At 43.2% G+C, this 23,383-nt stretch overlaps 1 protein-coding gene across 2 annotated transcripts in view; it reads right to left on the bottom strand.

The window, feature by feature from the left end:
- Positions 1 to 23,383, bottom strand: part of METTL4 (methyltransferase 4, N6-adenosine) — a 111,995-nt gene that overhangs the window by 58,204 nt on the left and 30,408 nt on the right. For both annotated transcript variants that reach the window (XM_066579609.1, XM_066579610.1), the window contains exon 4: positions 7,589 to 7,655. In XM_066579609.1, the coding sequence (XP_066435706.1) occupies positions 7,589 to 7,655 (67 nt within the window). The remainder of the gene's footprint in view (positions 1 to 7,588; positions 7,656 to 23,383) is intronic.

Here is a 23,383-nt window from a genome sequence, read left to right as displayed (position 1 = left end):
GGTGGCAGTGATCAAGTCATTCATAATGAAATGCTATTGTTTACATCTACTTCAGTGATGACGGATGTGAGCGCGGTAGTATAAAAATAGTGCGATTGATGGTAAAGTGCTCTCAGAGGCCACTGTACAGCTTTAAATAATTCAAAGTACAGCATCTTTAAAAGAGCGAGATATAAAAATGGCTGTTAAAAAAAAGAAGACGTATTACAAACCTAGATAAGCTATTCAAGGGGTCAGTGGAGAGCAAAAAAAAACATTTCAAGGCAGTACCGAACTATTGAGAAAAATGCCTTAGCTTATTTGCATACAGTAACCAAAATAAAAAGGTTGAATGGTATATTTCCAACAGGACAGTCAATTGTGCAATAAAAGGGACATCTCTGACCTAATTGATAACCACCAAAGCACGTTTACTCTTCATCAGAGTTTAGGAACTGTAAACTAGACATGATTGTATGGAGGGATCACTGGCGTACAAGATGTACAAAATAGTCAGTAGTTGACAGGAAAGCTGTTAAATGACAGATTTACTTTATGAAAACGGCAAAATGCAGTAAAAAAAAAAAAACCGCCCACGATCACTGTGCATATATGTTGCCTGTATAAAGATGGAGGCTTAGTCATTAAAACAAGTTTTCGGACCTCTGAAAAAAAACAAAATAAAACATGCCTCAGGTAAGGAATAGCATATAATACAACATAGCCATTACTCATCCTTCCACCTGGCCCCCTCTGCTTCACTCCCCGTTGTAACAGGAAGTGATGACATCCTGTCCATCGCACATAGGACCACTGAAGCCAATCACTAGCCTCAGTGGTCAGGTCTGTATGAACGTGACCACTGAGGCCAACAATTGGCTGCATGCATGCGAGTGATGAACGGGACATCATCACTTCCTTTTTTAGTGGAGACCAGAGCGAGAGGACTGGATTGGTGGGGCTAGATTAGTGGAAGAGTGAGTAATGGCTAGTTTATTTAATATGCCATTCCTTACACTGGGATAAGTTTTCTTAAAAGGGTTTCAGGGGAAAACACAGCAGATGATTCTTTTCATTTTTGAGAGAAGGAGAAGAATTACTTCATTATAGTGTATATATTCATCCCTCATGACATGAAGGTATCTAGAGATATGTTTACTGTTCAAGTAAAGGTGCAAAGTATAGTACATAATATAGTATGAAGGAAAGGGCCAGAATAGGACTGTGGCGCTCTGTCACTTCCCCGAAACGCATGGCACATATAATCAACCACACTTACACAATCTCAGTGAAAGAGAAAGGTGCTTTTATCAGGGCCAGATGTACCTCTTAACACTTGTTCGCCTGACAATCCGGCCAAGATCCCGCAAAGCTGAATTGTCAGTTTCAGGGAGCATAAAAATGCTTGCTGTTTGGCCGTTCATCTCCTTGAGTGAACTAAGTCTGATGAACTAAATGATGAAAATGTGTTACACGATATGTTTTGTGCATTGATACATGATGAAAATGACACAACAGAAATCGGATGCCATGTTTCCTGTATAACATGCCTTCACTTCAGGAGTTCTGCACAGTCTGGTCAGGTAACTGCAGAGTGTGAATGAGCTGCTAAAGAACATACAGAAAAGCTAAATGGGGAAGTTGGCTCAAGTGTGCCCCTAGAGGTCATAATTAATAACAGTGAGAGGATCGTATTTGATTTATGCATTGCGGTTTGTGGCAATCCAAAGCGTAGTGTTGCCGGTCCAGTTTCCTGTGAAATTAAGGTGGTCGCTAGTAATATAATAATTGTGGTATGATGAAAATGCACAGATTACAGAAGAATACCGAGATTGTTCATTTTCACTGTCCAGGCTGTGATACAGTTAATGCAATGGAAAGTGAGAGTAATGAGTGGGCCAATCGGGTAAAGGCAACCATTCCGGCACAGAACAGATATGAAAAAGAAAATAGAGGGAAAAAAATTGTGTCCTTAGCCTCTGTTGAAGCTGTAAGAGCAACGGTGTGAAGGAAATGCAGCGGTTTATGACAAGCCTGAGGAAATGAAAACTAGGCTTCAGGAAAAGTGTGACCAGTTGTTTGATGAGGAAATTCTTTTGAAGGTGAAGAGTCAAAGGTCATTGGTAGAAGAAGCAGCGGCCAGGCTGTGTGTTCTCCTAGGAGAGGCAGGGAGGCGAAGGTTATTGGCAAAGGAAGTAGCCATACAACAGAGGGCCGAAGCAAGAAGGTTCAAGAACAAAAAGTTGGCTGCCATCATTGGAGCCACATGGTTGAAGATCGAGGCTGAGATTTCTTTGATGAAGGTGGCAATGGAGAATGAATACCTCAGAAGATTAGCTAAAGATGAATCTGATCTATGAAACCCAAGGGAAGAGTAAACTGCTAAATGAAAGCAAGATGTTGAAGAGAAAATCCTGCTGTTGAAACAAACCTAAGAGTAAGCAGGAAAAGCACAAGAATATGGTGACTGAATCCCTGCAGCAAAAGAGACTAGTAAAAGAGGAACTGTTCGAAGAGAAAATAGAAGCGAAGGATGCCCTTGAAGTGAAGGCTGAAATAGAAAAGGCTCAACAAGCAGTTAAATACTAAAATCAAAGACTTGGTGAATTTCAAAGAGGATGCTGAAAAGAATATTCATCAACTAGAAAAGATTAACTAAAGGCCCATTTAGACCCGATTATCACTCAAGATTCACTCAAAGGCAATCTTTTGAGCGATAATCATTGTGTGCATTTACGCGTTCCGAGAACTGCTGTGTTCTTGGAGCGCTCAGCTGCTATCCAGCTGAGCGCTTCGAGCGGGGTATGCAGAACACAGCTGGAGCGCTGTCTTCTGCATACTCCTGCTGTGTTCACGGAGCGCTCAGCGGGTATACAGCTGAGTGCTCAAAGTGGGGTATACAGAAGACATCTGGAGCGCTGTCTTATTCATACTCCTGCTGTGTTCTCTGAGCGGGATACCAGCTGAAACAATAGTATCAGCGGTATCCCGTTGAGAACTCAGCACAAGGCACTGATAAGGCTCATCGTTGTCTTCAGCTAGCGAATCGTGGACGAACAGTGCACGATGGCTGTGCGGTTAGACACAACGATTATCGCTGAAAAGAGTGGAAAGGTAGCTTTCAAACAACAACTGCATAAATTGCAGATGCAGATTACGGTTTACCAAAGAGTTGGAAGACACTAGAGCTTCTAGGAATAATATTCTGGGTTGGTTTAATCCCAATAATGAGCGCCCCTTTTTTAATTTTCAGTTTTAATTCCCTACTCTTAAAAACTCTGTCATTTATTCATCAACGTAGTTGTCTGAAGGCTTGTTTTTTGTGGGACAAATTGTATTTTTCAATTTTACTATTTAATATACCATATAATGTACTGAAAAACTTTAAAAAATTTCTAAGTGACTGGTCAGAAACAGAAAAACAGTTTTCCTACGGTTTAAAATTGATTCACAACCACTTCATCCTTCCTGGTTCTTACTGGCTAGGACATGTAACTGCTGTAGCCAATCATTGGCCACAGCAGTGACCTTCTATAGCCAGTGGTTGGCTGCAGTATTCACATGTCCTGGTCAGTAGCAACTAGGAAGGGCAGAGTCGTCGTGAAGCAATTTGAAGTCCTGGGAAAACCCCTATAAGAGTGTTGTTTAGATGATTATGGTGCATAGCCTGAAAGACGTATATAATGTGTCCAGTGATGGTGACAGCTAGGTGGAATCCATTGTAACAGTGCAATCAGACAGTACAAAGCCCGAGGTGGAAGCTATGGAAAGTAAGTCCCCAAGAAAATGAGTCTACAGTTGGTGAGCTTCACATAGCAAGTGACAAGAAGGTGACCAGAGAAGGTCTGACAGAAAAGCCTGTGAATGTTACAATATATAGTATAGGGGTGGTCCTAAGCCTAAATATACTCCAAGCTAGGAGTCTCAACCCTGGAGGAAGGGTTGAGTCAAATGAAAAGCTCTACGGCCTTTATCAGAGGAGGAGGCTATGTGGCAGAGAAACCATTGTGGTGGAAAGTTTTGTGCCACTAGGCGGCCAGATTTCAGGAAAGTGGTCACTAGATTATGGTTTTCCTCTGCTTTGGAGCTGGCCAATTATGCTGTAACTGAAGGCTCATAAAAAAATGTGCAATACTCTCTGTTGGCGGTCCTAGTCTGGAAGAGACAGACTTATAGCTGGAGAGGGAGTCTATGCAAAAAGGCCCATGGAAGACGTATGACAGTAGCCATGGTGCATGACATGGTAAGGGATGCACTCTAAGCAGTAATTTTTGAAGTTCTTCAGTGTTTGAAGTTCTGAGTGCTAGGCCTGATACAGAGGGATGATAATTGTTAGTGAATGGTCAGACGGCCAAAGTTTATTTTATTAGCACTGTATTGTGCTTTGTGCTGTAAAGTGAATAAAAGCTGGCACAGACCGGTTTTGAGCCTATTAGTCACCCTAGCTCTCAGTAGTAGTAGTAGCAGTGGAGATATCATTTCCTCCAGTATTAGTAGTAGCAGTAAGGACCACTCCTCTTTTCCATAGAAGTTGTAGCAGCAACACAACCCCTAAGCCATAATAAAATATTTAGTTAGATAACACTGGACTTCTACTTATATTTTCTGCTTTGATGCACTAAAAAATACAGAAGACGACCTCTGAAAGGGTTGTAAGAGGATAGAGAAAGGTCTTCTTTTCTTTAAGATAAAGCAACACAGTCACCCTTTTTATACCAGTGCTCTCACTTTCCTTTGTGTGGCTTCATCCTAGGAGCCAAATATCAGAAAACCTGAAAGTGCTGAATACGGCATATGCTGGACCCAAACTACATGAGGCAGTCTCTATTGAGTATAATGGCGTCCATCTGGCTTCAGGCATGCCATCTGGTATTTTCCCAGAAAAAAATACTGACGCAAGCTGTGGTATTTTGTCTGGCACTTTGTGCCAGATCAGCACCAGATCCTCTCGATGGAGCCTTCAGCGCAGACGAGAACCTAGCTTAAATAAGCAGCGCTGTTCTTGTAAAAAAAAAAAAAAAAGACATTTATCTAATCTAAATGGGCCTTTATATATCCCCTTTAAACTGGGGAACAAAGCCATCCAACAAACAAAGAAGTCTAATGTCCATCGTTTGTAAAATATGGAGACATAAAACCTTCCCTTGTTCAGTAGAGAACTCTGGGACAGGTCTAAAGCCAAATAAATATCTCCCATATGTCTCGCAACACCAAAAGGGATTTAATTAGGAGACTACAATTCGATATAAGAGATGTGTCAAGAACAGAGGCAGAGGATGTAAGAAAGATTGGGCTACTTCCAGAGGAACCCATTGTTTCAGGACATGTGCCGTTCTGTAGGCAAAATTATAGAATAGCGAAGCTGTTATAAGAATGTAAATACAGTAGAGTAAATGAATAAATACAGCTCAGGTTACAAACCCCATATTCTCCAACATACATTTGTAGATCTATAGCCGACTGATCAAATTAAAAATAAATATATCTTGACAGCTGTGAACATTTTAATTCCACACATTTTTGCATGGGTGTGCATCATAATACTGTAGATTTAATACATTGAGACCAGATCACTGTTACATCTTTACAGAGTATTTTGCAGCTTCTTAAAAGCCAGTGTAAAATATATCCTTGATTATCTTTTAGCATATCTGCTGACAGATGGAAAAGACGGCAGTTCTGCTAATTCAGGGCTGAGCTTTAACTTTCTCCTAGTTCTAATGAACATGGGCAGACACTTGTAGTGCCAAAGCTTCTCCAACATTTCTAGTTTAACTAGCAAACTATATCTGTGGAGATCTATAATATATATATATATAGTAGCAAACGGGCTGCGCTCGACTCGGGATCGCTGACCTCTTGTACAAGAAATGGCTCACCACACGTGTAAACACGGCTCAGGAGTTGCATATATCTTTGTCTGGCTCCTGCCAGCGTTTATTTCACAGCACATCACACAATGTCAATATATATGTCCTTCAAATAAGCACCCCAACTTGGGTGGGAGTCCAGGGGCGTCATCCCTTTCGGACTCTGACCTTTGCTGGGCCACCAGCCTGCAGCACCTTCCTATGCTGCACTGGTCCTCTCTCTCTCGCTTTTTGGCAGGAACTGGCTTTTATCTGGTTCCTACTCCACCCCTTGGTTAACCCTCGCACCAGAAGTCCTGTCTCCGGCCCTCTACAGGCCCTTCTTTGTACTGCACTACTAATCATATATATATATATATATATATATATATACATATATACATATATATACATATATATATATATACACACACACACACACACACACACACATACACACACACACACACACACACACACACATACACACACACACGAAGGAGAGGGAAGGAAAGAGAAATATATATTTATTATATCTCCACTGCAGTCATTGAATGGTCAACTTGGCTTCATGTTTCGAATCAATATCATGTTGGAAAGTCTAAGAGTGCCCATGCACACATTCCAGGCTGATGGATGCTAATTCTCCTGCACAGATTCACCTCCATTCTTCATGGTATTTATTGTGTCCTTACTCCCCATAGTCTTCATAAACCCATCTTCAAACAAAAGTTATGACTGTGACCATAAAGTTTTATTTTGGTCTCATCACTTGCACAAAAATGTCACTTTTAGTGCGGCGCTTATTCAAAAAGTGGACTTGGTTCACCAGAAACTTATGATGGATTATTTATACAAAACACTTATTTCTAGTGATTCTTCGGAATTCTATTAGTAAACCCGAGCAATCTGGTGTAATATTTGTCAATCAAGAGCAATTCCCTGCAGCTGCATTAAAGGGGTTGTCCCGAGGCAGCAAGTGGGTCTATACACTTCTGTATGGCCATATTAATGCACTTTGTAATATACATTGTGCATTAATTATGAGCCATACAGAAGTTATAAAAAGTTTTATACTTACCTGCTCCGTTGCTGGCGTCCTCGTCTCCATGGTGCCGACTAATTTTCGCCCTCCGATGGCCAAATTAGCCGCGCTTGCGCAGTCCGGGTCTTCTCCTCTTCTCTATGGGGCTCCGTGTAGCTCCGTGTAGCTCCGCCCCGTCACGTGCCGATTCCAGCCAATCAGGAGGCTGGAATCGGCAATGGACCGCACAGAAGCCCTGCGGTCCATGAAGACAGAGGATCCCGGCGGCCATCTTCAGCAGGTGAGTATGAAGACGCCGGACCGCCGGGATTCAGGTAAGCGCTGTGCGGGTGGTTTTTTTAACCCCTGCATCGGGGTTGTCTCGCGCCGAACGGGGGGGGGGGGGGGGGGTTTAAAAAAAAAAAAAACCCGTTTCGGCGCGGGACATCTCCTTTAAGATCTTCTTGTCTCTATGTGTTCACATCTTTCTCTTCCCTCTCCCCTCATGCCTCCCTTATTCTAGTTGAGTTGGCTTCTTTCCATAGAGATGTGGGTTTTCACTTTGAATTTTGTATCTACCAATGGCTGTATTACAATCACAAAAGATTAATCATGTCAATTTACATATATTAAAATCAATAAAAATGTATTAAAAAAAGAAACTTCTTGCAAACAAAACAACAAAAACAAACAAACAAACAAACAAGAGCAGAAAAGTTAATAAGCAAACGTTTACCTCTTACTCCTCTTCACTGATTTATTTTCCCATGGTGGATCGATAACTATGATACCGTATTTTTTATCTGGAAGGGAAAAAGTAAATTAAAGTAGATAAACAAATCAATTGCCATGAAATTAAAAAGGGGTTTTACAGGATTTTAAATTGAATATAACCTCATTGGTCAACAGTAAAAATGGGCAGTGGTACTTGCTGGACAAAGCAATGTCCATTCAAGTGAATGTGGCTGAGCTGCATTATCAGAGACAATCACATTATAGAAATCAAAGATGCAACATGTTTTTACCACAACATCTGTACAGTAAAAACAACCCCATAAGGCCTCCTTCCCACGAGCGTGACGGGCTCCGCCGCGTAATATTACGCAGTGAAGCCCGTCACGGCGCCCCCCAGAGCCCCTATACTTACCTGCGGGAGATAGCGTGAAAACGCTTCCCCGCCCACCGCCGTCGCGTCGTGTGACACGCCCACCGCGTCACGTGACGCGGCCGGCCGCGTCAAATGACGCTGCGGCCGCGTCAAATGACGCTGCGGCGGTAGGTGGGGAAGCGTTTTTTCACGCTATCTCCCGCTGGTTACAGCGGGAGATAGCGTGAACGGACGGCTTCCATTGACTGCAATGGAAGCCGTCAGCGCGTACAGCCCGTCCTCACCCGCAGCAAATAGAGCATGCTGCGGGTGAGGACGGGAGAAATCGCGGTGCGTAATTCCGCGGTGGAATTACGCATCGTGAGCATTGTGCTATTAGGTTCAATAGAACCTAATAGCAGGGGGCCACGCAGCGGATTTTTGCCGCGAATTTACGCAGCGTAAATCCGTTCGTGGGAAGGAGGCCTAAAAGTGTTTTTTTAATTATAAACACACTTAGATTTTTGTTTTCAGTACATTATATGGTACATTAAATTCCAATATGGCTAGGTCAGTAGAAAAATAAGTTATTTTTTGAAAGCATGGAGGAAGAAACAAACAGGAAAATTTAAAAAAATGTCCACGTCTCAAAATGGTTAAAACAGACTAAATCAATGTAATCCCGGGCTTCAGAATCATCAAGTTAACATCATGCAACACTGTAAGGCCTTAGTCAGACGGGCGTTTTTTCGTGCATATATAGAACCAATGGTTCGCTATGGTATCGGTCACATGTCCGCTTTTTATGCGGATATGCGATAAATTATAGGACACGACGATTCGCAGATCGCGCCTATCTGCGTTCGGCGTTTTATGTGCGCACCAAAATCATTTTTTTCGCCAGCCAGTCTAAGTTTCATGCGCATTTTGATGCGCACGGCGATTTTTCTCCGGTCAGACGGGCGTTTTGCTGCGACGATTAACGCGGCTAGGTGCAGATTTTTCCCGCGATTTTTCGCCCCCGGTCACGCGATTTGCGCATGCGATCCGCAAATCGCGCGAAAAAACGCCCGTCTGACTAAGGCCTAAGAGTGCCTGTACATAAATCATTTCTCTGTCTCAAAAATGCAGGCAGAGTTCTGCTGATTGCTGCCCTGGACTTGTGGGGTATTAATGCAGTATGTCTCCACCAGAAGTATATGGGTTGGCTGGTCTCAGCTAGAGGCAATGCCCAGGTCACGCCGAAAGTTCCCAATTAGCTCCTGCACGCACACACCGTCACAAAAGGCTACAGTCACGCCCACCTCGGAACTTCCAACCTGAGCAACCAGTGGAGACAATATTACACTAATACCAGAGGACTGAGCATTATGGGAGGTTTACAAAGTACCAGCAGTCCATCCTGTGCTGACGGAAACACACTGCAGAGCAGCACACCACCGCGCTACACCGCCCGAACAGACATTTCCCTACAGAGACTGGAGGAGTCCCGGGGAGACGGCTGACAGGCACCGCATGTGGAGTGGCGCACCCCGACATTGATGTGTGAGCTGTAGCCTCAGCAGCCACTGTACTACTGCTGGCCATGTTATGCTGTCATGTTAAAAACTATGTGATTCCCCTTTAAAAATCGGGAAAACATAATATAATTACCTGCTTATGTAGAAGAATTCAACATATCAAACAATATTTTGTGAATAATGTATTTAATGGATTAACTTAGGTTTATCCAGACAAAGCTTCCAGGAGCTAACAATCCATCACCGCAGACATTTATTGCATGTTCCTTAACATTTAAAACAAATTGCTAAATTGTAAGAACAGTCTGCAGAGATTTGAAGAAGAAAGATGTATTAGTGTGGAGTTATGGGCAAATCTGAACCCAATAATTTAACACTTTAATGACCACTCAATGACTATTCTGATTGCAACAGAAAATCCACTGCGTTGCCCGCAGCTATTAGGTTCTATTGAACCTAATAGCTCAGGGCACATGGTGCGGAATTCCGCACCGTGAAATCTCCCGTCCTCACCCGCGGCATGCTCTATTTGCCGCGGGTGTACGCGCAAACGGCTTCCATTGCAGTCAATGGAAGCCGTCCGTTCACGCTATCTCCCCCTGTAGCACAGCGGAAGATAGCGTGAAAACGCTTCCCCGCCTACCGCCGCCGCGTCACATGACGCGGTGGGCGTGTCATGACGCGGCGGCGGTGGGCGGGGATGCGTCATGCGGGACTTAGAACTCCGGATCCGCTGGTAAGTATGGGGTCTCTGGGGGGCGCCGTGACGGGCTTCGCCGCGGAGTATTCCGCGGCGGAGTCCGTCACAGCCGTGTGCAGCTGGCCTTAGACAAGCCGATTATTGTTTGAATGAGCAAGTGACGTCACCCCTGGCTCATTCCTTCTAGTGCAGTCTGTTTATACAGGCAGATACATTGTTAGCTCATTCAAACGAGAATTGTTCAGAATGTTCAGTCTTTTATATTTGCTTGTACAGCGAATGTGAAAGACTGAACGATTGCTGTTTAAGCCAAACGAAAAGTGAACAAGCCAATAATGGTTCTTATCCCTGCATAAAATGAAGGACGTATGAAAAGTGAGCGGTTACTGTTCATCATTCAGTCATTGGTTCCCATTTAGACCGAACGATTATAATTCACTTTTGCTGATTTGAACGATTTTTTTTAACGATAATCGTTCAACTAAAAGCACCACTGCTCTGCACTGCTGTGATCAGCATTCATCCAGCCTGCTGTCAGTGTGGACAGAGGTGAAGGCTGACAGCTCACATGAATGGCCACCCTGTAATGTAAAGAGGATGGACGATCTACCAGGACGGTAACTGTTCTTGGTGAGCAGCTCTCCATTCTAGCGCAGAAAGGGGGGTCCTGAGTGGAGGACCCCACTCTACGATGTTCATATGCCTTAATAGGGTACAAGAACAGGGGTGCTCTCTCGGTTTAACCCCTCTAAAATCACTAATGTCTAAACGAGCATTAAAGTGATCATAATAAAAAAAAACACTATCTTGGGAGTAGGGGGTCTTCTTGTTTCTTTCATATGCGTGAACTGGCTATTATTTGCGTATACCTACATGCATGGGGGTGGGGACATCACTCATGTGTATGACATCAGTCAATGGGGTTCAGATTCGTGCTATTTTCTCGACCGCGTAAAAACGGCCTTATTCAGATGAATGTCGCATAAAATTTCACATCAAATCTGAGAAAGATAGACTGTGGGCTGAAAATATAGTTGTCTTTTCCTTATCCATACACAGAACCGCACTAGAAAATCTGTAGCACTGCCAAGAATAATAATCCGAGTCTGAAACACTCAGCGGGAGCCGACACACAAACAACAAGTATGGAAATCCATTCTATGTTACTCCCTTTCATCTACATCCAATATCAGAACGATGTGTGGCTGACTGATGCGTTCCCACCGCTGCAACACGGATATTGTCATATTCATGACAAAACTTTTACAAGAAGGGTACAGCAAGAGATTACAGACAGATGTACCTAATGCTTATGAAAATAGCTGTCACCCTAGTATGAAGTGAAATCCTCACAGGGCTACGCTTTAATACTGATCTGGAAACCAAACAAAAAATAATGCTAGGAAAATGTTATACTACAGTTTAAAAAGTTTCTTAAAGTGCCAGTCCAGTGATTTTTTAAAATTCATTATGTTACTAGCCCCCCAGTATATATAAATTGGATAGTATCACCCTGGTTAGTTATTCCTTTCTATCCGAAAAGTCCTGGAGTCCTTCTCATCAGCCGGGTATTGTGATCTCATTCAGACCACCTGAGAATTACTTGGCTTTACGTTCTCTCAGCAAGTCGGTTTTTCAGTCAGCATAATTCCTGTGTGATGATCAGGGTTGTGGAGTTGGAGTTAAAATCCCATTTTGGTGGAGTTGGAGGAAATGTACAGATTCCAGGAAAGTTTTTTAATGTCCTATAAATACATGTTCTATTCATCTAAGCCCCATTTATCAAAAACACTGATCACTAGGATGTAGCTTAATTATCTTATAGTGATGAAAAGCCCAATGTTACCATTTTAATGCAGTAAATTCATCACTTAGAAAACATGAGTCATATATGAAGGAGTCGGCGTTGGAAGTCAGAGTCTGTTAAAATTCTGAGATTTGGCTTACCAACTTCACAGCCCTGGTAATAATATTACATGGACTCTTCCACACAAGCTCTTCATGATGGGGAAGGGGCGCAGAAACTTCTATCACAGTTACTGCTGATGATTACAAGCTCCTGCCACACAGTTGTAATGAAGGCATTCAGAGCTCATCTCTTCACTCATATCCTACATTTATCACTGATTTTCCCTTCTGGAGGCTATATCTGAAATTTTCACTTCTCTCTGAGACAGTGGGAGGAACGTTCTGTTACGTTGTCTTCTGTAAGCTGTGTACAGAGACAACTGACAAGTCTACTACCTAAATTGTCTGTATACACAGAGACATATAATCATGTAGGCAACTAGAGAAGTACTGGGCAATATGGATGTGATGTGAGTAATTAAATTGCCATTAGCTGCAGGCACGACTGTGTGAGTGTCTGTTCCTCCTCCTCCCCACTCTCCTGTCCACAAACTACGGGCCGCAAGAATCGTCACCCTCGCCTACTTTCTGTTCTCTTACTAGAGACGGGCGTCACTTCACAACAGACAGTGGACAGCAAATTAAAATGGAGGGAGACCCTTAGTGGTCAGCACTTCAGAGGAACTTTTCAGCAAAAAAAAAAACAAAAAAAACTTCATTTTAGATAACCACCAAAAGTGCAAATCACTTCATTTATCACATTGGCAATCACAGAAACACAGGGGGCTTGAAAAGTTAGTGACAATTTAGGAAACTTTCATACGGGGCGGAATTCAATTCCGCAGCAGATCTACACCATATGATGTAGATTTTGGTACAGAATTCAACCTCTCATTGGAAGAATCATTAGAATCCAGTGCTATAATTGACATGCTGCAGATTTAAAATCTACACTACATGTTACTTTCTGCATTGCTTTTGTACGTATTTTTTACACAATGTGTGAATGAGATTTTCAAACTTTCATCATTAAGCTGCAACTGAAAATCTGTAGCAAATCCGCCCCGTGTGGGCATAGCCTTAAAGTGACCCTTCTGCCTGGAATGGAAGCCGCCCGTGCGGGAAAACCGCATGAAAATGGAGCATGCTACGGTAGTTTTCCTGAACCTGTGATCCACACGCCGGGGAAAAATGACATCCGCAGGTATTTAATTACCTGGAGGTGCCCAATGATTTCCTATGGGCATGGATCGCACGCGCGAGAGACCCGTGCAGATTTAGTAAATCAATTTACGCTGTGGACATGAGGCCTTATACTCCATTTGTGGCATACTGATGTGGACCCACCAGTTCCTGTGCCCCTCTTTGGTCTCTGAAGATGGTCGCCGCACTTCTCTCACTTACTTACCCCCTCTAGTCCCAGGACAAATTGTGTCTAGGGACCAAAGGATTGCTTAAAGGCTCAAGAAAGCATACATAACCGGAGTCCATACCTGTTCCATTTTACTGGTGATCATAACCATAGTAAGTCTATCATCACACGTAGCCATGTGCATGAGTTATATACACTTTATGGTACTTGTGTACATAATGAAGAGTATATCTTACTGATAATGCCAAATGCAATAGGATTTGCACACGTGAATCACTTTCCATATCACTTGGTTAATGGTTCTCAAGAATAAGATCTTAGAAGGCACTAAAAGGTTAACAGAATAGGAGTTTCCCACTCAGGGATATGAAAGAGTGATTAAATAAATTAAACTTAAAGCATCAATCATAATTAACATGTTCAAATGCATGCAGAGTAAATATATTCAATTACATTGCCAACGGGGGTGCATCTGCCTCTTTGCACTGGCTCATTAGGGAACACACGTAATGCATGCCAATGGCAGAAGCAGGGAGATCCCATAACTGTACGTGGTGACTTTTCTAAATTCAAAGGTCACCATGTTAATGTGCAAGTTATACTCCCAGGTAGAGATGGTGCTTTTCATTTTCAATTCTCTGTCTCATAATTCCATTAAATTAATAGAGTTAAACCTTTATTTAACTGGCACATGCTTCACTCCATATTGCTGATGGGCTTTAATGCTCCCCTAAGTAACTAAACTGTCTCAGGATTCTTAAAGGGAACTTCCCACCTCCAAACAGCGCCATCAACTAAATTATCGTACTGTTCAGGGAGGCGAGTCAGAGGATGAATCTTTTTATACTTACCTACTCTCCCATTCCTGCGGGGTCCCTTGGTGAAGCCTGCGAGTCACGAAAATACAAAGTCTATGGGAGAGCACACACATGGCAGTCAAAAAAAAAAGGAGACAGATTTTCATACTGCATGCTGACTTCACTGAAGGACACTGCGGGAATGGGCGAGTGGGAGAGAATGAAAAATACATCCCCCAGCTGCTCATCATCTTCCAGATCAGCACCATATCGTAGTTTCCAGCGTTTTGTGGAGGTGACAGATTCCCTTTAAAAGCGCGTTAGTCTTTAATTTTAATGAATTTAATTTTGTGGATAAAAGCAATACAGAAAAAAAAAATCCTCCCTGTAAATTTATTTTACCCTCTTCATCGGTGAAGTGTATATATTTAAAAGCTATGGCACTCGCAACTCTATGGGTTAAGGGGTCAATATGCAGATATGGAGCAGAGTTCTCTACAAGACCGTATAACAGAGTATATAACGGAGACGGCTTTGCCATTAATGGACACCGACAATAAAGAAATGCAAGAGTCAGATATCACCACAGAGGAAATTGAGGAAGACATTAAGACTACTCCGGCAGAAAAGAGCCCGGGGCCGGACGGCTTCACACCCGCTTTTCATAGAATGGTAGAGTTGGAAGGGACCTCCAGGGTCATTGGGTCCAACCCCCTGCTCAGTACAGGATTCACTAAATCATCCCAGACATATATTTGTCCAGCCTTTGTTTATACACTTCCATGCAAGGAGAACTCACCACCTCCCGTGGTAACCTGTTCCTCTCATTGATAACCCTCACTGTCAGAAAGTTTTTTCTAATATCTAATTTGTGTCTCTTCCCTTTCAGTTTCATCCCATTGCTTTTGGTCTTCCCTTCTGCAAATGAGAATAGGGCTGATCCCTCTGCACTGTGACAACCCTTCAGATATATGTAAATAGCCATCAAGTCTCCTCTCAGCCTTCTTTTTTGCAAGCCAAACATTCCCAGATCCTTTAACCGTTCTTCAAAGGACATAGTTTGCAGACCGCTCACCATCTTGGTAACGCTTCTCTGAACTTCAGTTTGTTTATGTCTTTTTTAAACTGGGGTGCCCAGAACTGGATACGGTATTCCAGATGAGGTCTGACTAAAAAAGAGTAGAGGGGGATAATTACCTCACGTGATCTAGATTCTATGCTTCTCTTAATACATCCCAGAATTGGGTTTACCTTTTTGGCTGCTGCATCACATTGTTGACTCATGTTCAGTCTATGATCTATTAGTATACCCAAGTCTTTTTCACATGTGCTGCTGATTAGCCCAATTCCTTCCATTCTGTATGTGCTTTTTTCATTTTTCTTGCCCAGATGTAGGACTTTGCACTTCTCCTTGTTAAATACCATTCTGTTAGTAGCCGCCCACTGTTCAAGTTTTTCTAGATGTTTTTGAATACTCTCCCTCTCTTCCCTAGTGTTAGCTAGCCCTCCTATTTTTGTGTCACCGCCAAATTTGATCAGTTTCCCCATCAATTCACTCCTCTAGATCATTTATAAAAATATTGAACAACACTGGGCCTAGGCCAGAGCCTTGTGATACCCCACTTGATACATTCTTCCACTTGGATGTGCAGTCATTTATGACCACTCTTTGAGTACGATCACTCAGCCAGTTGTGAATCCACCTAACAGTTGCCTTGTCAATCCCATATTTGGTCATTTTTTTCAAGAAGTATGGATTGAGATACTTTGTCAAATGCTTTACCAAAGTCAAGATATACTATATCCACTGCATTTCCCTGATCAACCCAGTCGGTGATTCTGTCATAGAAGGAAATTGGATAAAAATGGAGTCATTAACCTGAGCTAGCATGGGTTTTTTAACAAAAAAAAGTCATGCCAGATGAATCTAAGTACTTGCATACATGCGGTTTATTAATTTGTTTAAAGATCTTTCCCAGTATAGAAGTCAGGCTCACAGGCCTGTAGTTTTCTGGATTCACCTTCTTCCTTATTTTGAAGATAGGGACAACATTTGCCCTTTTCCAATCTTCGGGGACTTCTCCTGTTCTCCAGGAATTTTCAAAGATTATGGTGAGTGGCTCAGCAATTACCTCCGCTGCTTCCTTTAGTATCCTAGGATGTAATTACCCTGGACCTTGAGACTTGAACTCATTTAAGTTAGCTATGTGTTCCCTCACCATCTCTCTGCTTATAGATAGCCTGCATTCTTTTATTCCCCCAACAGCACAGAGAAAAATCAGTTGATGATACACCTACTTTTTTTTTTTTTTTTAAATCAACCAATTTTTATTAGTATCACATGTCAGTTGTACATTTAGGCCGCCTGCAGACGAGTGGGTCGGATCCGGCAGCGAGAATTCTCGCCGCGCGATCCGACCCGAGCGCCTGCAGGGACGAGCGCGTACTCACCCGCGCCTGGCGGCCCCGGCTCTTTCGTGTGCCGGCTGCCGCACAGCCGGCGCATGCGCAGACCGGAGCCGGCGGCCGGGTGAGTGCGTGCCTCGCAGAAAATTAGGACATGCCGCGGTTTGTTTGCCGCGCGAGATTTCACGCGGCCAAACCGCGACCGTCTGCATAGGAGTGCGTATTTTAATGCACTCCTATGCAAACTTTCAGCGGCGGAAATCCCGCGGCGGGATTTCTGCTCGTGTGCAGGCGGCCTTACAGTAAATAATACAAACACTTTTCATTATATTGCTTGCATATAATTAAAATTTGCCAAATGAAATATATAATTCACTGTGATACCATTTTTATTAAAAGGTAACACAGGACATTTAGAACTATGGTAGTCGCGAGGATACATCTACTTTTTGAGAGAAAACAGATACAAAATAGGAATATAAAAGTTCGGTCTTCAACATCATTCTTAACTAGTTCACCATTTTCATCCTGTAAGCATCCGATAGTATCTTTGACTTTACTTTTGCTTTTGACATACCCCCAAAATCCTTTTTTTTTTTTCTTTTGGCGTCTGTTGCAAGCCTCAATTCATTATTAGCTTTAGCTTTTCTGACACTTGCCCTACAGTTTCTGCAGACCGCATTATATTCTTTTTTAGCTATTCCCCCTCTTTCCATTTGAGATACATATTTTTCTTCCTTTTTAACATGCATGCAAGTTCTGTGTTCATCCATCCTGGTCTCGCTAAATGCTTCTCATTCTTCCTTCTTTTAGGGATTGTTAACTATTGTGCTTTGAGAATCTCATTTCGCAATATTTCTTGGCCATTTCTGCTCTTAAAGGGGTTGTCTCGCGGCAGCAAGTGGGGTTATACACTTCTGTATGGCCATATTAATGCACTTTGTAATGTACATCGTGCATTAAATATGAGCCATACAGAAGTTATACACTTACCTGCTCCGTTGCTAGCGTCCCCGTCTCCATGGCTCCGTCTAACTTCGCTGTCTTCTTGCTTTTTTAGACGCGCTTGCGCTGTGCGGTCTTCTCTTCTTCTGCTTGGTCCAGGCACGAGCGGCGTTCTGGCTCCGCCCCCTTCTACGCATCATCGCGTAGCTCCGCCCCGTCACGTGTGCCGATTCCAGCCAATCAGGAGGCTGGAATCGGCAATGGACCGCACAGAGCCCATGGTGCACCATGGGAGAAGACCCGCGGTGCACCATGGGAGAAAACCGCAGTGCATCCCTGGGAAAGGACCGGCGGCCATCTTAGGGAGAAGACTTTTTAAAGTCCGTATTTCGTCGGATCGGTAAGTAGCAAGCGGTTTAAAAGCCGCTTTAATTTGCTATTTTATGCCAGGGGGGTGACAGGGGGAATGGGGTAAGGTAAAATTTTGAGGTTTGCCGTGAGACAACCCCTTTAAGAATCCAATGGCTGTTCTCCAGCCATTGGATTCTTCCAATCCTCTTTCAGAGTTCATTAAAATCTGCCTTTCTGAAATCCAACCTTGAGGTCTGAGTCTTCTCAGGTCTTCCTCTTCTTTTTATCCAAAATTCAAGGCATAAATCACTGCCTCCTAAGGTCCCAGCCACTCTTACTTCCTCAACCATTCCCTCCCCGTTGGTAAGAATTAGGTCCAAGATAGCAGATCCCCTTGTTTTCCCTTCTACCTTTTAGAAGATAAAGTTGTCAGCAAGAGTGGATAAGAATTTGTTGGATCCATTACTTTTACCTGAGAGAGATTCCCAACAAATGTCTGGATAGGTAAAATCTCCCATAATCACTATGTCATGCTTTTTTGAGAGCTTGGCCATCTGATGTAGAAAGAGTTCATCAATACCTTCTGCTTGTCCAGGCGGCCTATAGTAAATGCCTACAATGGTATCCTTTCTGTTGTTCTCTCCTTGTATTCTTACCCAAACCGTTTCTACAGAACTACCATGCTCTGAAGCTTGAATCTCTGTGGAGATTAATGTTTTCCTAACATACAATGCAATACCTCCTCCATTTTTTTAGGTCTTTTTCTAATAAATAAGTTGTATCCCTCAAGCCTTGCATTCCATTCATGTGTATCATTCCACCAAGTTTCCGTGAAGTCTATAACATCATATTTCTCTTCCTATGTTAGGAGCTCCAATTCTCCTTGCTTGTTTCCCGTGCTCTGTGCAGTTGTGTAGAAACATTTTAGTTTGTGATCGGTGTCTCTTGCTCCTCTACTTTCCTTCTGAATTTATTGTCTTTGTTCTTTCATTCCACTTCTAATAGCAAGGTTCTCAAATGTATTAATTAGCTGTATATTTTTACCTGGCCTTTCACTTCTCTACCCTTCCTATATTCTTTAAAGCTCTCCTAAAGAGCGAAAGCAAGGCGCCCACCAAATATTTGCTTACCTGCTTTTGTAAGGTGCAACCCATCCCTAGCAAGCAGTCCATCGTATAGGTAAGTCATTCCATTGTCTAGAAATCCAAATCTTTGTTGACGGCACCATCGACATAGCCAGTTGCTCACCTCTAGAATCCTGTTCCATCTTCTTATTCCATGGCCATTCACCTGTGCTCCTAGTTCCTTCACCTTCTTTCCAAGGTCTTCAAAGTCTCTGCAGATAGTTGCAGGGTCCTTTTTTGCGGTGTCATTTGTCCCTACATGTGTTAGTAGGAATGGATGTAGAGTCTTTACAGCCTATCAGACACATATTTGATTTTTGCACCTGGAGGACAGCATACCTCTCATGAGGTGCCAGGTCTGCAGACAGGTGCTCCTATGTTTAGGTCTGTAAACATATAGCATACGTTGCAGCTTACCATATAACTCCTCTTCTTTTACATGTTGTCAAATGATGTCCACTTCTAAAAGTCAAGAAGTGTAGTGAAGTCACTACAGATAGTGAAGATACTACTAAGTGTACAACTTCTGGCGATGTCCTCTGAGCAGCTAGACCCAGCTAATGTTATAAGCTCATGCGAGAACAGCTCTCCCCTTTCTTAGTAAGAGTCTTTTCTGCAGTCTCTTCTAACTCTCCCTTCCCACGTCAATTCCTGGAGGTGCATATTAGCGTCATACCAAAAATCGGGCAAGGATCACACGGTCACTACCAATTATAGACCAATATCATTAATAAATGTGGATGTAAAATTCTTCTCAAAAATCCTGGCTAACAGACTAACTCCCCACATGCCCTCCATTATCCACACAGACCAGTTGGGCTTTGTCAGGGGCAGGGAGGCAAGAGACAATATTATTAAAACCATACTGGTAACATCTAGGGCGAGAAATAGATCAGACTCCATGTGCCTACTACCCGTTGATGATGAAAAAGCCTTCAACAGGGTACATTGGGGGTTCCTAACTGAGACATTAAAAACACATTGGGGTGGGCCCCAAATTTCTGGACAGGGTCCTCGCCCAGTACACTTGTCCCACAGCTAAGGTCAGAGTAAATGTCAGACTGTCATCCCCAATTAGTATTAAAAATGGTACCAGCCAGGAAAAAAAAAATTGATCTGCCTGGGTTCCAATACCCTTTTCAGGCGATCCTCATCACCCCTCCAAAACAATTCTTCAACAGACCAAGATCGGCCATGATCAAGTTTGCATGGGGCAGATGTAGACCTTGACTGGGAGTTTAGTACCTATCATTTCCCAAAATTTGCTACTAGCAAACAATGGGTAGTCCCTATAAATTATATAGCATGGATTAGAGCCGGTGACTGGGCTCAAATCTTTTCCCTTAACTTCCTACTTCAGGGGACATTGAGAATGTTCTCAGATAATCCGATCCCACAAAGTTCTCTCACCCCCCTATTTCACAATCTGGCTTTTCCACTGGGCCTGTTAGAGATAGATTCATGGGTTTGGAGGCACAGAAAGGCACACGGGTACACCATATTCTCAATGGGCCGTCATTGTCAACTTTACAGGAACCTAAGGATAAATTTGGGAGACTTAACCTCTCCTGGTTGGAATACCTCCAGTTTGCGTTCATTTCTCACAGCACGCGGGGTTGGCAGCTACTCCGAGAGGTTGCGAACACCATTTGAGAAGTTGTTCTCCTTGCAATCTCCTCCGGAACATTTAGTATCCCTGATATACAGCCTATTGATAATGGAATCCTGTGATACGGTCCCTGATCAGAAATCAGCCCAGAAGTTAATTGAGGAGAACAGAAGGAGAGGCTGGAGACTGAGCAGTCAAAGAAGCTCAATGACGAATCCGCTAGGGAAGGGCATTCTGCAGCTTGCCATATAGAGGTATATATAGAAGTTGTAGAATTCAAACTGTACAAAATATTTATTGAAACCGCACTCCAAAAATGATTTTCCACCCAAAATACATACATAGTACCTGCCTGCTCGCAAAGATTCGGGTGCCGGTGGGGGAGATCTCTCTCTCCTCACTCCCGCAACACAGAGTTCACCCCTGCCGACACTCAAATCTTTGTGGGCGAGCAGGCAGGTACTCGAAGAGGACGATACTTGCTCGAGTATCTGTCCTTAACAAGTATGCTCGCTGATTTCTAGTTACTACACATATGGGGATTCCCAAACATGTAGAGGTTATTTTATGTTTATGTATTTCAGCAAATGAAGTGTATTGTATTTAAAAGTGTGCTTTTTTTTTTTACAGATTATACAAAAATTGAGTATTACTTTATTGCCCCATATAGGGACTTCAAATTTATTTTTTACTAACAGTAAGTTGTCATACTTTCACATACCAGTATACTGAGTCTGTGCATAGAAATATGCACAGGCAGCTATTAGGGAATATACGGTTTCAGAACCTGGACTATCTCCAGCCAAAGAGGTTATGCTGGCAAAACCTGTGATCGCCCATTACAAGGGCAGCTCCCTCCCACCTATACAGTGTTGCCATCAGGTTCCATCACAGTACTAAAAGGTGTTAACTGCCAGGATCTGAGTAGCTGCAGGTGCACCGACAGCACCCTCCAGATCATCCAGACAAAACTGTACATTATGCTAGGACAGCTGCTAGTCCTCCATGATAATACATTTTTGGCCTTGATTGGCAAGCAGTTATTTTAGCTAGGTTTCTCTTTCAGCAAGGAAGATGATAAAGTCTGCGGTAATTCAAACCTCTTCCTAATCTGCAGTCTACAAGTCAATGAAGCTAATAAACAGAATAGAGCAATCCAAGTTCTAGTTGAGAAATGTGAATTTATTCACTGAGACACACACCCTCAGTGGATCGCGAGAGATATGCCTTAAAATATATTAAGACAAAACTGCTGCAAGATTCAGACATGGAATTAATGTAGCAGACTCCCAGTCCAGACTCTGCACTGAAAATATACAACAAAGTACAGTGCAAGTTGGTTGAGTTTTACTAAATCCCATTTACACGGGAACTTTACTCTGGGGATTTTTGAGAATTTTTTTTTTTAACAACCAGTAAGGAGTAATACATCCCCTTTTAGCTCATGTAAAAATAAATGTGGGAACAGCACTAATGTGTCTTCGCTGCCAGTTACTTTCTTCATGCCAATAGACCAGGTGCATTGTCAAAAGCCATGATCATTTATGTAACAGGAATGCATTCCTGATGCTTTACTAACACTTTGGAGAATGCTTCCATCGCATTTAAAAACGGTTTAGGCTGTAGATGTGCAGAGTATGAAAACAAGAAAATGAATACAAAACCACTAAAGGCTACTGTAACGTCCCGCAGCAACCAAAACACAAGACACATGCTGAGGAGATGGCGGGGGTAGAGATGGCACTTGTCATGGTGGCTCTACCAAACTGCTCGCCAGAGGGATGCATAAAGTCTGAGCTAAGGCACTGCTAGGCCTCTTCTAGGCAACGCTGGGACAGCGGTTACCTGTATAGATGTGTTAAGGACTGAGGAAGTTGTCACTCGTGACGCCACCATTCCTTCACACCGTTGGTTGTCTGGCGGGAAAAATAAGAGTCCACACATGATTGTAGTTGAATACCTCAATCACTGGGAATGGGCAGTGACTGGAACTTTACTTCTTTAAAAGGGAACTTTCACAGACCAGTGCAGGAATAACCGTTAAGCAAGGTTAAGGAGGAGAACACAGGATAACACCCGGCCTACAGTCCTAGTTATCTGTAGGACTCCACTTCTGGACACACACACCGGAGGTGAACAAATCACTCCGCAGAGACTCACTTGCGCTTAGTAGCTTGAGCACTGCATGGCAGGTTCCTTTCTCCACTCACTTAAGGCAGGGTCCTGGGATGGGAACATCAGGATACCTCTCCTCAGCCTCCATTCTTCACCTCATGAGGGTTGAAGGTACCCCCATGTGGCCGGCACTCTCTCCCCGCAATACCATTGAAGTAATGGAACTCTGGACTTTCTCTTGCACACACTGCACTCCTATTTATATCTTACATTGGCCGCCTGCAGACGGGCGGAAATTCCACGGCAGGATTTCCGCCGCTGGAAGCCTACATAGGATTGCGTTAACAAACGCAATCCTATGCAGACGGATGCGGTTTGGGGGCAAAATCTCACGCGGCAAACAAACCGCGGCATGTTCTATTTCTGTGCGCACAGAAACATCACTCACCCGCCGCCGGCTCTGGTCTGCGCATGTGCCGGCAGCCCGCACATAAAAAATCCAGAGCTGTGGGGCGCTGGTGAGTACGCACTGCTGTCTGCAGGCGCTCGGGTCGGGTCCCGCGAGGGGACCCGAGACATGAGGGGTCATGTCATCATACGGACCCCGAATCAATAACGAGTACTCCTTACAATATATTTTTTACTGCCCTTTCTATC

This window comes from Eleutherodactylus coqui, chromosome 9, assembly GCF_035609145.1.
Source record: "Eleutherodactylus coqui strain aEleCoq1 chromosome 9, aEleCoq1.hap1, whole genome shotgun sequence".
NCBI lineage: Eukaryota > Metazoa > Chordata > Amphibia > Anura > Eleutherodactylidae > Eleutherodactylus > Eleutherodactylus coqui.
The sequence above is the reverse complement of the archived record's forward strand: the minus strand, read 5'-3'. Positions and strand labels throughout refer to the sequence as shown.